At 45.8% G+C, this 16,017-nt stretch overlaps 1 protein-coding gene across 1 annotated transcript in view; it reads left to right on the top strand.

Annotated features, from left to right (window-relative positions):
• Nucleotides 1–849: 849 nt before the first annotated feature.
• NSG2 (neuronal vesicle trafficking associated 2) overlaps nucleotides 850–16,017 on the top strand; it is a 56,686-nt gene continuing 41,518 nt past the window's right edge. Inside the window, exons 1-2 of the mRNA XM_040445443.1 lie at nucleotides 850–1,013; nucleotides 1,921–2,071. Coding sequence (XP_040301377.1) covers nucleotides 1,943–2,071 — 129 coding nt within the window. The 5' untranslated portion in view covers nucleotides 850–1,013; nucleotides 1,921–1,942. The remainder of the gene's footprint in view (nucleotides 1,014–1,920; nucleotides 2,072–16,017) is intronic.

Consider the following 16,017-nt stretch of genomic DNA (forward strand, 5'->3'; position numbering starts at 1 on the left):
CTAATAGAGTTATATTAAAGGGTTTCCTTGAGCACAATCTTGTCTTATTCACAACCACTCTGCAAGGGAGGAATTATTATTCCCACATCCAAGATAAAGAAATGGAGGCGGGGAGTGAATCCAAATGTCCAAGATCCTCACAGTCAGAACTTTAGAGACCTTGAAGTCTAGGACTTTGCCTTCCCTGATTCCAGACACCAACCTGGAAAGTATACGTGTGGACTGCATACAAACATCTGTGGCCATGGATCAGGGCTCAACTTTCAGTCCCTGGTACTATACCAGCTATGCGACCTTAGCTGACCTGTGTGTTTATAGTGGCATTGTGAGTATAGTAGCTTCTCCCATGCAGTGCTCACCATGTTACCTGCTCTGAGCTCCCTTCCTGTTGTTATCACATTCACACCTCATACTAACCCCATCGTGTTTTGCAAATGAGGGAAATAGTCTGAAAGAGACTGGAAGAGTGCCCACTGCATGGGAAATACCCAATAAATATTAGTTCCCCTTCACTCCTTACCCCAGGTCAGAGCATAGTGTAGGTCCTGTACCATTTGGGTTTTCAGAATATTGCTCTGGAAGATTTTAAAAGGTGGTCCCTCCTCCTAATGAATATGTCTCCTTTCGTTTTTCTAAAGACTCAAGGATTGCTTGTTATATGGTTATTATTACTACTATTATTATAGCCAGAATCCCTCCCACTTCTTGAAACCATTTTGTCCCATGCCCTGGTTGTGGCCATGCATGAGAAACAGCAGGTGGTGCCAGATGACAGATGGTGTGGGAGCCCGTTCCCCGGTGGGAGGGGGCGCGAGTGAGGGAGCAGGCAGGCAGCTGCCAGGAGCTCTTCCCCTCTCGCTCGCGCCTCGCTCTCAGAAACTCCCAATCCAGACACAGGCAAGGCGCTGTCCTTTCAGCACCACGAGCTCGGGCTGAGGAGGGAGGACTCCTGGCCGTCCTCCTCCTCTTCAAATTGGCTTGAATCTGCTCTGACCCCCCAAGAGTGCATCACAGTAAGTAGGCATTTGTTTTTGCTATAACCACTGCTCAATATCCTCCGACCCTTTACCATCCCTTTCACCTCCACAACAACCCTATTTTGTCTAATAATGTTCCATCATCAGGATTGACAAGAGAAATTCAGTTGTCTGGGCTTCTAGGGTTGGGGTGGGAGTACCGTTTGACTTCCAAAGGAGCTTGAGAGAAATATATGCGATTTGTTTATTTAGTTGGCAATCTTGCAATGTGGGGGTTGCTAACTTTCCATGGAAGCAAAAAAAAAAAAAAAAAATGGCCCTTCGCTATTGAGGAAATGGAGGCATTCCATGGCTGAATAAGAGATCAGGTTCAAGCCAGTCCTTTTTTGTTTTAGGAAATTGTACCTCCTGTACAACCTACATATCATGTGAAAGGGTGCAGTATACATAGAGACATTGAATGTACTTCTTGTATTTTAGGGAGATTGCTGAAGCAAAGCCAACATAATAAAATAGCAAGGTGGTAAGGTGTGGTGGTAAGGTGAAATTTATCATACTGCAGAGTGGCTCAGAATAATGGGATTTAATTTTGCCACACAAATAAGCTTTTCACTGAGATTATATGACTGTATTAGCTCTAGTGTCTTGGATTTTTTTTTTTTAAAGCTTGTATATTGTTTGTGTAAGTCTGGGATTTTTCCTTGAGGTTCCCGAATTTTAAGGCTGTTGAACCCCATGGGTGGGTGGCATATTTTGACGGTTGAAGAAGTTTTACTGGATAATGAGAATCATGTCAGGAAATCTAGCAAAAGGTAGATAGATGACTGATCTCTATATTGAAAGCCGAGTGGAGCTGTTGAGGACAGCGCTTTTTCTCTGTCGTCAGCACTCTTTTCCCCTGCCTCACCTCCTACTGTAACTAGAACCCCACTGCTTGCCTTAGGTCTGGGAAGAAAGGTGTAAGGATGGTGAAGCTGAACAGTAACCCCAGTGAGAAGGGAACCAAGCCGCCTTCGGTTGAGGATGGCTTCCAGACCGTCCCTCTCATCACTCCCTTGGAGGTTAACCACTTACAGCTGCCTGCTCCGGAAAAGGTAAAGCAGATACTCCTCTCTCCATCGGTCCCTCATGCTTCCCCCACCTCAGGAAATAAAGCAGCAAAAAAAATCCCACCTCTCCAAACCTTTCATTCCCTCAGGCAAATATGTCCCCTTTCTTGTAAAAGGTAGTTATTCCTTTCAGAGACATGACATTTCTCATGTTATTTCAGGTTTATGGTAAGTGTTTACTCATTTTTTGTTCACATATACATACATGGGCAAGAAAATTAATCTTTCTTTTTTAAAGTTTTATCGTAGCAGATGAGTGCTAATAAGCTTGTAGATGGTGACAGAGAAAATTGTCTTGATTACTTGGGGGAGGTGTTTCAAAAATTCACTGGTATAGATTTGAGGACAGAGAATTGGATGCAGTCCAACAAGCATTTAGTTTGCACCTGCTGAGGCCCTATCCCTGCGCTACAAGTTGGTTACGAAAAGACAAATTACAAAATCCCCATCTAGTAAAATACTTAATATAATGCATCAGGGTAAATGCTATACCTGAGAATTTCACAGGTTGTGAGAGCACAGGGGCGGAAACAATTAAATTCTGTTGGGGAGGAAGGGGGCTGGAAGGACAGATTAGGTAAACTGCAGAGGAGAACATTTGAATTTGGCTTGTAAAGGTGAGTAAAAATCTTCCAGATAGACTACAGGAGGAAAAGACATTTAAGACATAGGCAAAGCATGGAGAGCTTTGGAGAAATAGCATGACTAGAGTAGAGCATCTTTGGGGGAGGCGTGGCTGGAAATGAATGACTGGCTGATGGCACATCTCCTGACATGGGAGTAGTCCATGAAGAATGGAGGTGGGCATTTGTACAAAGGTGGGCACTGATACAAAAGTCATTCCGTGGACAGAGGTGGGAGAAACATTATTGTTTAAGATCCAGTTGAGAGAACTTGGGGTTTTGCAATGTGAGATTTTGCACACTGTGAGAGTTAGATTTGGAGGTAAATGATATAGTTCCCTGGCTGAAGAGCAAACAATGGATCATTCCATCTGTTTGATTTTCTCATTGGCATCTCCAGGAGGGCATTGTGTGTCTTAACCAATTGGCTCTAGCCAATGAACAGAAGAGGAGCCAAAGCTAGATAGAGGGCCTGGCTGATTGGCTGGGGGTTGAGTCATCTGTTTTGAAAGTGCAGAGGTTGTCAATCTGAGAATGTACATGGGGGTGGCAGAGATAAAGGATCCTTGAGCCATCATGAGAGACTGATAAGGCTTTTAAAAATAAAATGTGAATAGGCGCTTAACACGAAAGAAATGTGAAAGAACAGTATTAGCTAGGTATCTGCTACAAGTATAGCAGAGGTTCTCAGTTTTTGACTGCGTATTAGAATCATCTGGGCGGGGTGGGGGGTGCTTTGAAAATCCTGATACCTGGGCTACATACCAGAACAATTATATCAGAAGCTCTGGGCGTGAGACCCAGGCATCAGTATTAATGAAATCTCCCCAAGTGACTCCTGTGTGCAGCCAAAGTTGGGCATCACTGTGGTAGGTGCACATCTCCCCATGGGAGTCAGGGATTATGCACACAAATTTATAGGTGAAAAGGCGAAGGCTCAGAGAAATGTGGTTAGTTATGCAACCTTACAGACAGGAGTAAGCAGCAATGCTGGAATCTGAACCCAGATATAATGGAAATTGGAGAGGGAAAAGGAGATATTTTCTTAAGGTTTTGTGAGGCTTCGGGAAGAATCTTTACCCTTCTGCCAACAGCTGTAGCCTGGAAGACCTGTATGTCCCTTAAAGGTGTGCAAGGAAAACGGATTATGGTGAGGTCAACCCTCCCCCAATGCCTATAAACACCTGCAAATCATCCAGAGATACCATGGCCTCTGTCTCCCTTCACTCCCAACACCATTCCATCCTCTCACTTTCAGGGGCTTTCTTCTCTGGTTTAGAGAGGAAAAGGCATAATAACCATTGAGTGTCCAATCCAGATGTACCAAAAGGGCTGTCCCAAAGCCTGAAAGACAAATACATTGGGGACCTGAATGCATGGAAAGGGAAAGCAATGCATTCTGGAAGATGCAAATCCCTAGAGGGACACATCCTAACAGGGGCTCGTCACAGACATTCATGACAAAGTTTTCCTACCAGGCACCTCAATTTCCTCCTTTGTGAAGTGAGGAGGATCATCCCTACCTCACAATTGTCAGAACAAAGTTAGATATGGCCTCATATGTAAAGTAGCTGGCCTAAAAGTAACTATACAAGAATAATAATAATTTTCAAGTGCTTCCTAAATACTAGGTTCTGTTCTAAGCTGTATGTAAACACACACACACACACACACACACACACACACACACACACACACTTTTCTTTCACCCTTTCAATACTTCATAGGACCGAATAAGGGAATTGTTACTTTAATCTAATTTTTGAAGATGACAAAATTCAAGCATGGAGTGGTAAGGTAACTTCCCAAAGCACATAGTTAAGGGAGCATCCTGGCAATGTCTAGAGAACCCAGGACCCAAGCAGTGTTGTTCCAGAAGCTTCCACTTCAGCAGAAACAAGGAGCCAGCTGGCCTGAGAGTCCACCGACTTGGGCTTTGGCTTGAGCTCAGTTGCCAATCTAACAATGTGACTCATGTGACTTTTTTCTCCTCCCTTAGACCTCTGTCTTCTCTTCTCTGAGCAGGAAATTATCGTAGCGGTTTTCCATGCTAGCGCTTTGATTTTATGATATTCGCAGGAGTAAACACATTTCCCCCCGACGTGACAACGGATGCGTTAGAAGTGAAATTGCACTTGGGGTCCTCCACGTGCTGAGCTGGCAGCGGAGATGCTGAAGCCTGGCCCTGCCCCACCTTTTACTATTTTGCCCTGGCTGATGTCTTGCAGCAAGTTTCTTAAGCCCCCTCGGCCTCTTCATTGTAAAGTGGGGATACGGGTATCGGGGCTCAAGTCACAGGACTGTAGGGAAGGTGAAGTGAGTCCTGATGGCAGTTTTTAGTTCTTTGGTTAGGGTCCAGTCAGATGGTGAGTGTTCGAAAATGGGCACATCAGAAGGAAGTATATTTAACCCTCATGTTGAATAATGTTGTTGTTGTTGTTTTTTTTTTTTTTTGAAAATGTGAAATGCAGAGTGTGCTTGGTGTGTGATAGTGACAATCGTCTTTAGGTTTGTTCACTAAATGTGCTTTAGTATGAAGACGGAGTTTCAGGGGGAAACCTTTCGGAGGCTAACTGGAGAAGTGAGCATGTCTGAAGCCCTGTCTCTGGGCTGGGAATGGGCCTCACAAGGCATTCACATCCATTATTTCAGTTAATCTTCCCAATGGCTCTGTTGGGGGGTGGATAGTGCACCCATTTCACTGATGGGGAAATTGAGGTTCAGGTCAATAGAGTGACTTGCCCAAGCCTCAAAGACAGAGTGGGAGAGCTGGGGTTGGAATCCCAGTGCACCTGAAACCCCGATTTTTCCCTCTGCACTGTGCTGCCCTCAATAGCAAGAAGCCTCCCACCCCCAAGAATGCTTCCTCAAACTCTCATCTGTGGCCCTGCTCCTCCTTGTGCTCCCTGGATCAGCAGGTGAGGCCTGGGCACCATCCTCCAGAGAGAATCCCAGCCTCCAGTGCTCCCTCTCTGCCCAATACTGGAGGGATTGGTGCCTGCCTCAGGAGGGGAGATGGGCCAGCATCCCACCTCCACACTGCACCTGAGGGAGCCTCCCTGGAGATGGGATCGGGCCCTTCTCCCATGGAAACCCTTTTCAGTCATCTGCACAGTCTACAGTCCTCAAATCCTGGCCTTGGCAAATCCTTCCCTGCCCACTGGCTTCCATTCCCACCACTCCTACTTTGTACTTTGAACACCAGCAGGTCAGACCTACCTAGAGCAGTGGAGGGTGATTTTCCCCTCAGTGGGACATTGGGCAATGTCTGGAGACATTTTTGGTTGTGAAAACTGTAGGTGGGGGGTCACTATTGGCATCTAGTGGGTGGAGGCCAAGACTGCTGCTAAGTATCCTACAGTGCATACGATGCACCCCCCAAATGTCAACAGTGGCAGGGTTGAGAAACACTACCCTCGAGTTTTCCACACTCTCCAGAGTGGTTCCTGCTTCCTCCTCCTTGCACAGGCCATTCTTTCTGCCCAGAATGCCCTTCTCACCCCTTTGCCTAATAAGCCAGAACTCATCTTCCTAAACCCAGCTCAGATGGCAGCTCTTCTGGGCACCTTGCCTAGCCACCCATACTTATAGCTATGGTTTTACTTATCAACATGGAAGGTATTCGCTCACTCAGTCACTCCCTTATCCAGCACATCTTCTTGGGCGCCTTCCATGTGCCAGGCACTGTGCTAAGCTACGCATAGCCAGCCATGAAAAGTCAGGCGGGACCATTGCTTTCACGGAGTTTCCAGTCCAATGGGGCAGACTTCAAGCAAGCCATCGTACAAACAGCTGTACAGGGACGCAAGCTGCAGGAAGGGCTCTAAGGAAGGAATATGGGGCTGTGATGTGAGAAAGGATAAGGCGCAAGAGACCTGATTGTGATGCAGGCTGGTCAAGGGAGGTCCTCCTGGGGAAGGTCCCTGCTTGACACCTGGGGGATGGGTGGTAAGGGGAGTAGAGGCAGAGGGTCATGCATGTGGATAGGCACTGAGGGAGTTGGAGGAATAGGCAGGAGGCCAGGTTGGCTGGGCATTCTGAGTGAGGGAGAGAGATTTGAGAGATGAGGTGAGGTGGGCCCAAGTTCATGGGGGGCTCAGTGTATTTTCTGAAGCGGTTTAAAGTAGGAGAATAATAGGATCAGGTTTCTATTTGAGGAAGATTCCTCTGGCTGCTGTGGGCCACCCTAAGGACGAGGGACCCATGCTGGGTCTCCTGGTCTCCTCTTCCTTGTCCCTTCTCATGGATCCCTCTTACAAAACCAGAGTAGTTTTCCCAAGACAGAGGTGACTGGGTTTCCTGCACCATGCCTCTCCCATGAGTGGTTGAAGAAGAGAAGTGAGTGGCAGGTAGGAAGTCAGCTAGAAGGCCACTGCCATGTTCATGAGGGAGGTGGTGGTGGCACGCACTAGAGCAGTGGCAGTGGGAATGGGGAGGGGGACGGACTTAGGTTGACTTGGTGTCTGGTTGGCACTGAGGGTATTTGCCCATTAGGGCCTGAGGGCCCTGGTTCTGCCTCATCGTGCAGCCTGGCATGCAACGGGCAGCGGGAAATGCTGGCTGAGTAAGGTCCCCTGTCCCTTGCATAGCCTAAAGCTTGTCTTTAGTTTCTCCACTTGACAGATGTAGGAATAAGACTTGAATCCAAGCAGTTGGGTGGCTTCTGCAACCCATGAGCACAAGCTTTCTAGAGGCTGGAACATCCGTCTGCAGATACCATATTGTAGGACATGCCTTTAGGGCCCTGCTGCCTTTGGTGTATCTAAGTGACCACAGTAACTCGGATGTCCCCACAACCCATCTGTGAGGTTGCAAGCATTATGGCCATTTTACAGATGCAAAAACAGACTCAGAGAGGTGAAATGCTGTCCTAGGACACCCAAAGGATCAATGCACCAAGACCTGCACACAGATGTGCTAAGAGATGCCAACGAATGGGCGGCAGGTCTGCAGAAAGCGAGCCACAAATGAACACAACTCCACCTTGGCAAAGCCCCAGATGAATCATGTATTTGGCAAGCTAGCAACCAGGCTGTGGGCAAACGTTCCTTTCCTTTCTACTGATTTAGTAATCAGTAGTCTTTATATGTCCTGGACGAGGCTGGCTCACCTGCTTGTGGGAGGGAAGGAATGCAGACTTTTGGAGATCCAGTATTGATGTTTGGTACACTTTGTATTTTGCGTGGTGAACCACAGGTGCTTTGCAGCCCCAGAGGCCTGGGTTTGGGTCTCAGCTAAGCTATTTACTTACTGTGTGGCTTTAGGCAAGTTGCTTAGCATCTCTGGGCTGTGTGTGTGTGTGTGTGTGTGTGTGTGTGTGTGTGTGTGTCCTATAGTAAAATGAGCATAATTCCTACCTAACAGGGCTATTGTGGGGAAAAAGCATGAAAATGGTCTAATGGCACACAGATAGCTTCCTACCTTTCACTGGACATCCTGACTGTGTTTCCTGAAGTTCACATTTTTGGACGATGACTATAAAAATAAAAGATGCTGAGAAGGATGGGGTTTTCAAGGTGAGAGTACAGGGGGGCCCAACAGGGTGGACCTGGATGAATGTGGCCAAAGAAAATGCCTCTTCTGTCACTGAGTCCTGTGTGCTTTCTTGGCCTCTCTTGTGGCTTTACCAGAGGGTTCTTCTTCTCTTTGCAACACAGGATCACGGAACCATCAGCCTTTCCTTAGAGAGCAGCAGAAGTGCACATCTCTGCAGATTTGAGGTTCACAGAGCCCCCTTATTCTATTCTTCAGACACTCTCAAGAAACAGTTTATAAATCACCCCAAATTGGGGCAAAGGCTCTGACCAGGCAATTCCATCAAATAGATATAAAATGACCACTAAGCATATTTAAAATTACAATTTAAAAATATAATTTTAGGGGCGCCTGGGTGGCTCCGTCGGTTAAGCGGCCGACTTTGGCTCAGGTCATGATCTCACGGTCCGTGGGTTCGAGCCCCGCGTCGGACTCTGTGCTGACGGCTCGGAGCCTGGAGCCTGCTTGGGATTCTCTGTCTCCCTGGCTCTCTGCCCCTCCCCCACTCGTGCTCTGTCTCTCAAAAATAAACATTAAAAAACGAAAAAAAAATAATTTTAAGCAAAATATAACTTTTTACCTATTAGATTGGCAAAAAAGAAAAAAAAAATCCCCAAATGACAACGTTTGGTAACGTCTGGTGCTCTTAGCACGGGGCTAAGCAGAGCTTCTCGGCACACTCTTGTTGGTTACATAATGTGGTGCAGTGTTCTGCAGAGGGTGTGTTGACATCGCTTATAAAATTTAAACTATAGATACCACTTGATTGGTATGCTTCTTACCGGAAGGTAGTGACCTTAGGGGTATATTTTTTTTCAAGTACGCCAAGGCTTATGTATTAAAAAAAAGGCCTGTGAACAACTGGAATGTTCCACGTGCTTGGACGGGTGGGATGAACTTGTGTGCACGGCTGTGGAAGGCTAAGTGGCTGTTGTGAGAACGAAGCATCCTTGCTTGTGTGATGTGGAAGGAGTGACAGACATCGCTCCGTTAAAACAGCTTTAAGGAGCACGGTATGGAGTCATCCTATTTGTGGAAACACATCTGTGTGTATGTTTTGCCCTTAATTTCACAAAACAGGTTTGGAGAGACTCACAAGACACCATTCAATGTTGAGGGAGTAGGGATAGGGGTTGGAAGGTGGCCCGTTTGAAGGCTTTCATTCTCTATTTTTCATACTCTTTTTTTTTTTTTTTTTACCATGAGCATGTACCAGATTTTCCGCTTCTAAAAAGTCAGCCCCATTCTCCCAGATGGTGAGACAGTCTTGGAGCATGGAAGTGACTTGCACACTCACACAAGGAGCAAACCGGTGTCCCAGCATGTGGTGGAAGGCATTATAGCAGTGTGCTTTGAATCTGAACCCTAAGTCTGTCACCTACTTGCTCTGCGACCCTGGGCAAGTTTATTAGCCACTCCGTACCTCTGTTTCCTCGCTGTTAAAAATGAGGACAATCATCTCTTCCCGTGAGAACTGTTTTAAGGGCGAAATGAGCCAATGTAAGTCGAACGTTCACCCGGCTGTCCAGCGCGGAGTAAATGCGAATGCAAGGCTATCGTTCTTGTTGCTGTTGCTATTCTTATCGTTCTCAGCAGCTGAGTCCCAGAATCAAGATCATCGTGGAGAGCACAGGGCTGGCCTCAGACCACAAGCAGTGCTGAGCGGTGAAGTGGGCTGGGCCTCTGGACCACAGAGGACAGGCTCAGAGGCAGACCTGCGGACCTCTACTCTAAGGATTCTGGCCCAGGCAGCTAGTTTCTGCTCATAACAGGAGCTGGAAGCCTCCCCTTTCCCCGCAGAGGACTGGGTGGAGGGTCCGTCATCTGGCCACGTGCTATGCACTGCCACGGAGTTGGACACACGTAGTCTTATTGGACTACAGCTGGTGCATCTGAGGCCAAAGTGGCCCAGCCTCCATTCTGCCTCTGAGCAAGGAAAGGAGACCTGATCCCGTGCAAAGAGCCCTAGACTGGGAGTGACGAGACCCATACTAGAGTCCTGCTTCTGACCCAATCTTTCTGTGTCAGAAGGGGCAGCAAATCCCTTTCCCCCCTCTGGGCTCCCATCTCGGACCCTGTGAGAGAGGGGGTTGGACAATACTACCGCTAATGTCCTCTGAGCACTAACATTTTACTCTGTTCTGAGCCCTCGCCAAGCTTTGAGGGCCCAGAGAAAGAGACTCAAACCCCAAAAGACGGAGTATGGGTTAAGAGGTGAGCGGGGGAGCTGGGAAAAGGTTCCCAGCGAAGTACTCAGGCCCCATCTGATCAACTTCACCTTGTCTCTTTAGAGATAGGACTCAATTCATTCAACAGTAATTCATGGAGCTCCTAATGTGTGTCAGGTGCCATGAAAACAGAATCGGAAGGTGATAATTCTTGAATGGTGGCGTTCTTAGCGGGTGGTACTTGGGAGCTGAGCCAAAAGCTTACATTCAAGGTCTGGCCCTGCTTTTTAGTAGCCGTGTGTGAGGCGGTGAGGTCATTTCTGCTCTCCAGGACTCAGGTCCCTCATCTGTAGAATGGGGATAATCACTCCTACTTCAGACTCACTGAGAGGGTTTCCTGAGAAACAGGCTGTAAAGCTTTTGGTGCAGTGGCAGAGGGTACCCACTTTAAGTCAACGATAGGAAAGAGTACGGGGATCTTGAGTTTGAACCACCAGTTCAGCCACTTACCAGTCATTTGGTCATAGGCAAGTGGCTGACGTCTCTGAGGCTAAATTCTCTCATCTGAAAATACATGGGAACACTAATGATTTTAAAGGGGTTACATGAAGATTGGGGAGAACGTTGTAAGGAGAGTTAGGAGAATTAACCAACTACACATCACTAGGGCCCCTAGCAATAGTGCCCGGCACACAGTAGGTGCTCAGCAGATTCATTGTCCTGCTCTGAACTTCTCTCTTAGCTGCAGAGATGAGCTTCAGGGTGCAGCTTCGATCTATTTTCAGCCCGTGCAAGTCCAGCTCATAAAAATACAATCTTGCTCCTTGTCAACACTTCTGCACTTTTATTTATTGTTCTTGCCAATCCTGGGGCCTCTCCATGTGGGAACCTCTTCATTATTGATAATCCCAGGAAGTAGTATTTTAAATTTTTATGATCTGTACTTTGTGCCATCTGAACCACCATGTATTATCTGGCCTTGCCAGTGAAGGGGGAATATATCCAGACGAGGGGTCCTTTCGGGATGAATAATTTATCCCGTTTTCACAATGCCAATTATGTTAAATTATGTTCTTCATATCAGCCGCTGACAGGACAATGGGGACTGATGTGAAATATGAAAAGAAAACAAACTTGTATCGGTGCCCAAATCCACAATGGTATTTGAAAATCTGGAGGTTCATTTTTTCCCAAATATTTGTAAAACCCTACTTTAAATAGTAAGAAAGAATGTGTCCTCTTCTCTCTCCATTTCCTCACCCTCCCCTCCCCATTTCTGTTATTAATCAAGGAGCTCAGGGCTCCGGGTTTTTTTTTTACCTTTTTTTTTTTTTTCAACTGCAGAGAATAGAGCCTTTCTTTGCAAATTTATTTTCTCTTCTCTCTTTCTTTGCTTATGTAAGCTGATTCCTCCAAGGTACAATTAATGATTGGCTCACATTTCTTATGCTTTCCCCTTCATAGTACTAAAAAAAAAAGGCGACTGTTGCCATATCTTCTTTTATAGAAGGGAAGTGTTTCTGGCTTCCCTCCACGGGAACAGAACATCAAATTTCATGACACGCCCAATAGCCAGTTGATTCCAATAACTCTGTAGGGTTGTATTTCTCTTGTTCTCCACATCTTTTTAGTTTATCTCACTGTGGCCAGAGGCTTCTCCATTATTTGTATGATACATCTGGAAAGCCACTCTCTGGTTTATAATCCTTCCTTGGCTTTTCACTGCTTTCAAGTTAATCTTCAAGATGCTTGGCGGCATTCAGAGCTCTGTTTCCCTCTCACTTCACCTGCTCTATGTTCTGGCCACTCAAAACCGCTCATTGTGGCTGCTCCATGTGCCAGCCTCCTGAGTGTTTTCTGAATGTATAGTGGTATCTTCTGTTCCCTTGATCTAGAAAACTCTTTTCCCTAAGTTTGGGGAGGCAAGCATGGAAACAAGAAGCTGGCCAGAGAAACCATTCATGGAGAGATGATGATGCGCTGGACTAGGGTGGTGGCAATGTAACTGGACAGGTGGATTGATTTGAGAGAAATGCTTGAGAAGCCGGAGCTGGTGCTGAAGTGGATTTGGGGAGTGAAGGCAAGGGAGGAGTCATGGGAGAATTCCTGTATTTGGTTTGACATGAGCACTAGCCTGGATAATACTGCTGTTCGGGGGAGATGACTTGAGGAAGAAATGTTGAGAGGCAGGTGGATCCACAAAGAGCTTTGCTGCGGACGTGGTACATTTAGGCATGTTGGCCCAAGGGCAAATGTCCAGTAGGGTAAGCTGAGTTCTAGATGAGGTCTGGATTAAGTTATAAGGATAAGGATGGGCTTGGAAGTAATAGGAGAGCAAATACTCAGAGGGGACTTGTAGGAGGGAAGCACGGCCGTGACCTCACCCTGAGAGATTCTAACACTGAGAGGTCAAGCAGAAGGGGAGGATCTTGAAGAGGGAACTGAGGAGAACTGGTCAGTGAATGGGAAAAAAAACCAAGAGCGATACTGCCATGATCCCAAAAGAGAAGGGCGTTTCAAGGGGGAAGGAGTGAACAAGAATACTGAGAGGTCAAAGAAGAGAGCAGAGGCCTATTTGTTCTGGGTACATGGGCAAAGACCTGCTTTTGATGTGGATATGGAGTTCTAACGAGCTAACACTTCCTTAGGGGCCAAGGTAAAATATTACACGGTAATCTGGGTTACTTTTAGAGAAAATGTAGCTTAGTTAAAGAGAGGAGATGACCGAGGACCAGCATGGGTCACCAGTGTGACCCTTGGCCTGTGTTTGAACTCAGTGGCTTGAGGAATGGGATTCCAAAACCAAACTAACTGTTTACATTAGCAAGCCACTCAGAGCAGGGGTGCCTGGGTGTCTTAGTCGGTTAAGCATCCAGCTACAGCTCAGGTCATGATCTCACGGTTTGTGAGTTCGAGCCCCGCGTCAGGCTCTGGGCTGACAGCTCAGAGCCTGGAGCCTGCTTCGGATTCTGTGTCTCCCTCTCTCTCTCTCTGCTCATGCTCTGTCTCTCTCTGTCAAAAATGAACAAACATTTAAAAAATTAAAAACAAAAAAAGAAAGTCATTCAGGGCATAAGTAGCCAGTCATAGAGGTTCAGGGAAAAAGCAGGACACGGTTTTTAAGGAGGCCTATGACCCCCACTCTGTCAAACTCAGCACCTCCCATTACTGCAAGTGGTAAATGAGATACTTTAAGAAGAAATATGGTATATAATTATAAATACTATTATTATTTATGTATTTATTGTAAATATTATATATAAATTATATAAATAAATAATATATACATTTTTAATATATATTTTAAACTTGATATACATGAAATCAATCATATAATATATAGAAAACATGTGTCTGATTTCTTTTGTTCAATGTAATGTCTCTAAGATTCACCCACGTGTGTGGCATTCCATTTTATTATGAATAAACAGCACTTTATGCACTCTCCTATTAATGGACATTTAGATTGTTTTCAGTTTGGAGATATTATGAAAAAAGTGGCCATGAACATTTTTACTGTATCTTTTGGTGGACGCATTATATTTTGAGGTGATTTTTTTTGCTGGTGCCCCCCCCCCCCAAAAAAAACCCTATTGATTTTGTGATGCTTATTTGGCCATCTTGCTAAATTCTAACAGTTTTCAGTTCATTTTTCTTGGAACACATTTTTATCAGATAGAGCTTTTTACCTCAAGTAACAGAAAACCTAACCCACATTGGATTAAGGTCCAAGGAGTATATATTTGTCCCTATAACTGCAGAGTCCAAAGTGGACTTCAGACAAGGTATGATCCAGAGGGCAGCATGTGATCAGGGCCCATCTCCGTTTCCCTAGGTTCCTCCGGGCTCCGCCCTCCTTCACCTGCTACCTTTGTCTTCATCTTGGGTCCTCCTCATTGGGACAATAATCTCTACAGAAGTTTCAGAACTCAAGTCCTCAATACACCAACCAGAGGAAGAGCATGCTCTTTGAGGAACACCCATAAAGAGCGAGGAGGCTTCTTTCCCCAAGTCCCTAGTCAATACTGCCTCCTATACTATTGGTCCAAATTGGGTAACATGACCATTTCTGAGCCAATCAAAGTCTATGATCAATAGGATGGTATGCCCTGATTGGGCTTAACCTAATTAAGGGACCGTTCCTACCATGAGGGAGGGATCGGCCTGACCAGACCGCATGGCTGCCACGCACTGGGGCAAGGGTGAGTTCCCAAAAGGATATCTGGAAACTTTTGATCTAAATGGATGCCAGAGATGCAACCACAAAATGTTTATTATGATAATTAGAATGACAGGGCCTATAATGATTATTCATTATCTCAGTCCAACGGTAATATTTTTAAGGTTCTGTCACCCATCTTGAGGTATCAGAAGACATCTTTCTCAAGATGTCAGCTATGCATTGGGTCTTTTAAATTAATGTGGAATGATGAAAATGGTTTTGGGCTTTTTGAGCTTTGGAAAAGATGTTTGTAGAAATAGTGGGGCAGAAGAAAGGTTGAAGAAGCAAATGCTTCTTCACGTTTCATGTGTGATGTGCAGATGGCCGAGATCTGATGGCTAAAAATCTAGCAGCAAAGGGATCAACCCAAGAGATGGTTGATTGTTGAGATGGACTTGGCCATGCGGGAAGGCACATCAGTTTTCTAGTGTCAGACAACACATTTTCAAAAAGGAAATGGCTTAAAACAACACCGTTTTATTATCTCACAGTTTTTGTATGTCAGAAGTCCAGGCACAGGTCAGCTGGGCTCTCTGCTTGGGGTCCCACCGGTCTGAGGTCAAGGTGTTTGCCACTCTGCCTTCTTGTCTGGAGTTTGGGATCCCCTTCCAAGCCCCCTGAGGTTGTTGGCAGAATTTAGTTACTTGTACTTGTAGGACTGAAGTCCCCATCTTCTTGAATGACCTGGCTGTCAGCCTGGGTCACTTTCAGCATCTAGAATCTGCCCTCAGGTTCCAGCTGCATGGACTTCCTGTAACATGTCAGCTTACTTCGTCAAGGCCAGCAGGAGAATCTCTCTCCAGTCTGCTGTGATGGAGTTTTATAACAGCAGAATATCACCAGAGGAGTAACTATGCCATCAGAGGCCATCATCCTATCCACACTCTTGAGGGAGGGGACTATCCTGCACACATACACTGGGGTGGGGAGCGGTGGGGTTAGGAAGCTAGAGGGCCATCTGAGAATACTACTTACCAGAAAAGGCAAAGGCATTTATTGCCCCAAGCCCTATGGTTCACATGACACAATGACCAGGAAATTCAGTATGTCTAGAAATAGATACCAAGATGCATTATAATACACACACACACACACACACACACACACACACACATATGTATATATACGTACATACAACATGAAAATAGGGAAAAGACATTATAATTCCCAGCTTGTGAATATTTCTAAAAACGTGGATCAGAATGAGCAGACATCTACGTTTTCCACACCACTTTATAACCTGACAGTTGGTCTAGTGATATCCAAAATATTTTGAATCATTAACACTTGTAGAATAGCCTCTAAGTTCACAAAGCACCTGCACATATCCAGAACATTGAGTTAGGTAATAATAGAAGCACCTAGCATATGAGCTATGCTTTA

Source organism: Herpailurus yagouaroundi, unplaced genomic scaffold (assembly GCF_014898765.1).
Source record: "Herpailurus yagouaroundi ecotype Mexico unplaced genomic scaffold, PumYag 29, whole genome shotgun sequence".
NCBI lineage: Eukaryota > Metazoa > Chordata > Mammalia > Carnivora > Felidae > Herpailurus > Herpailurus yagouaroundi.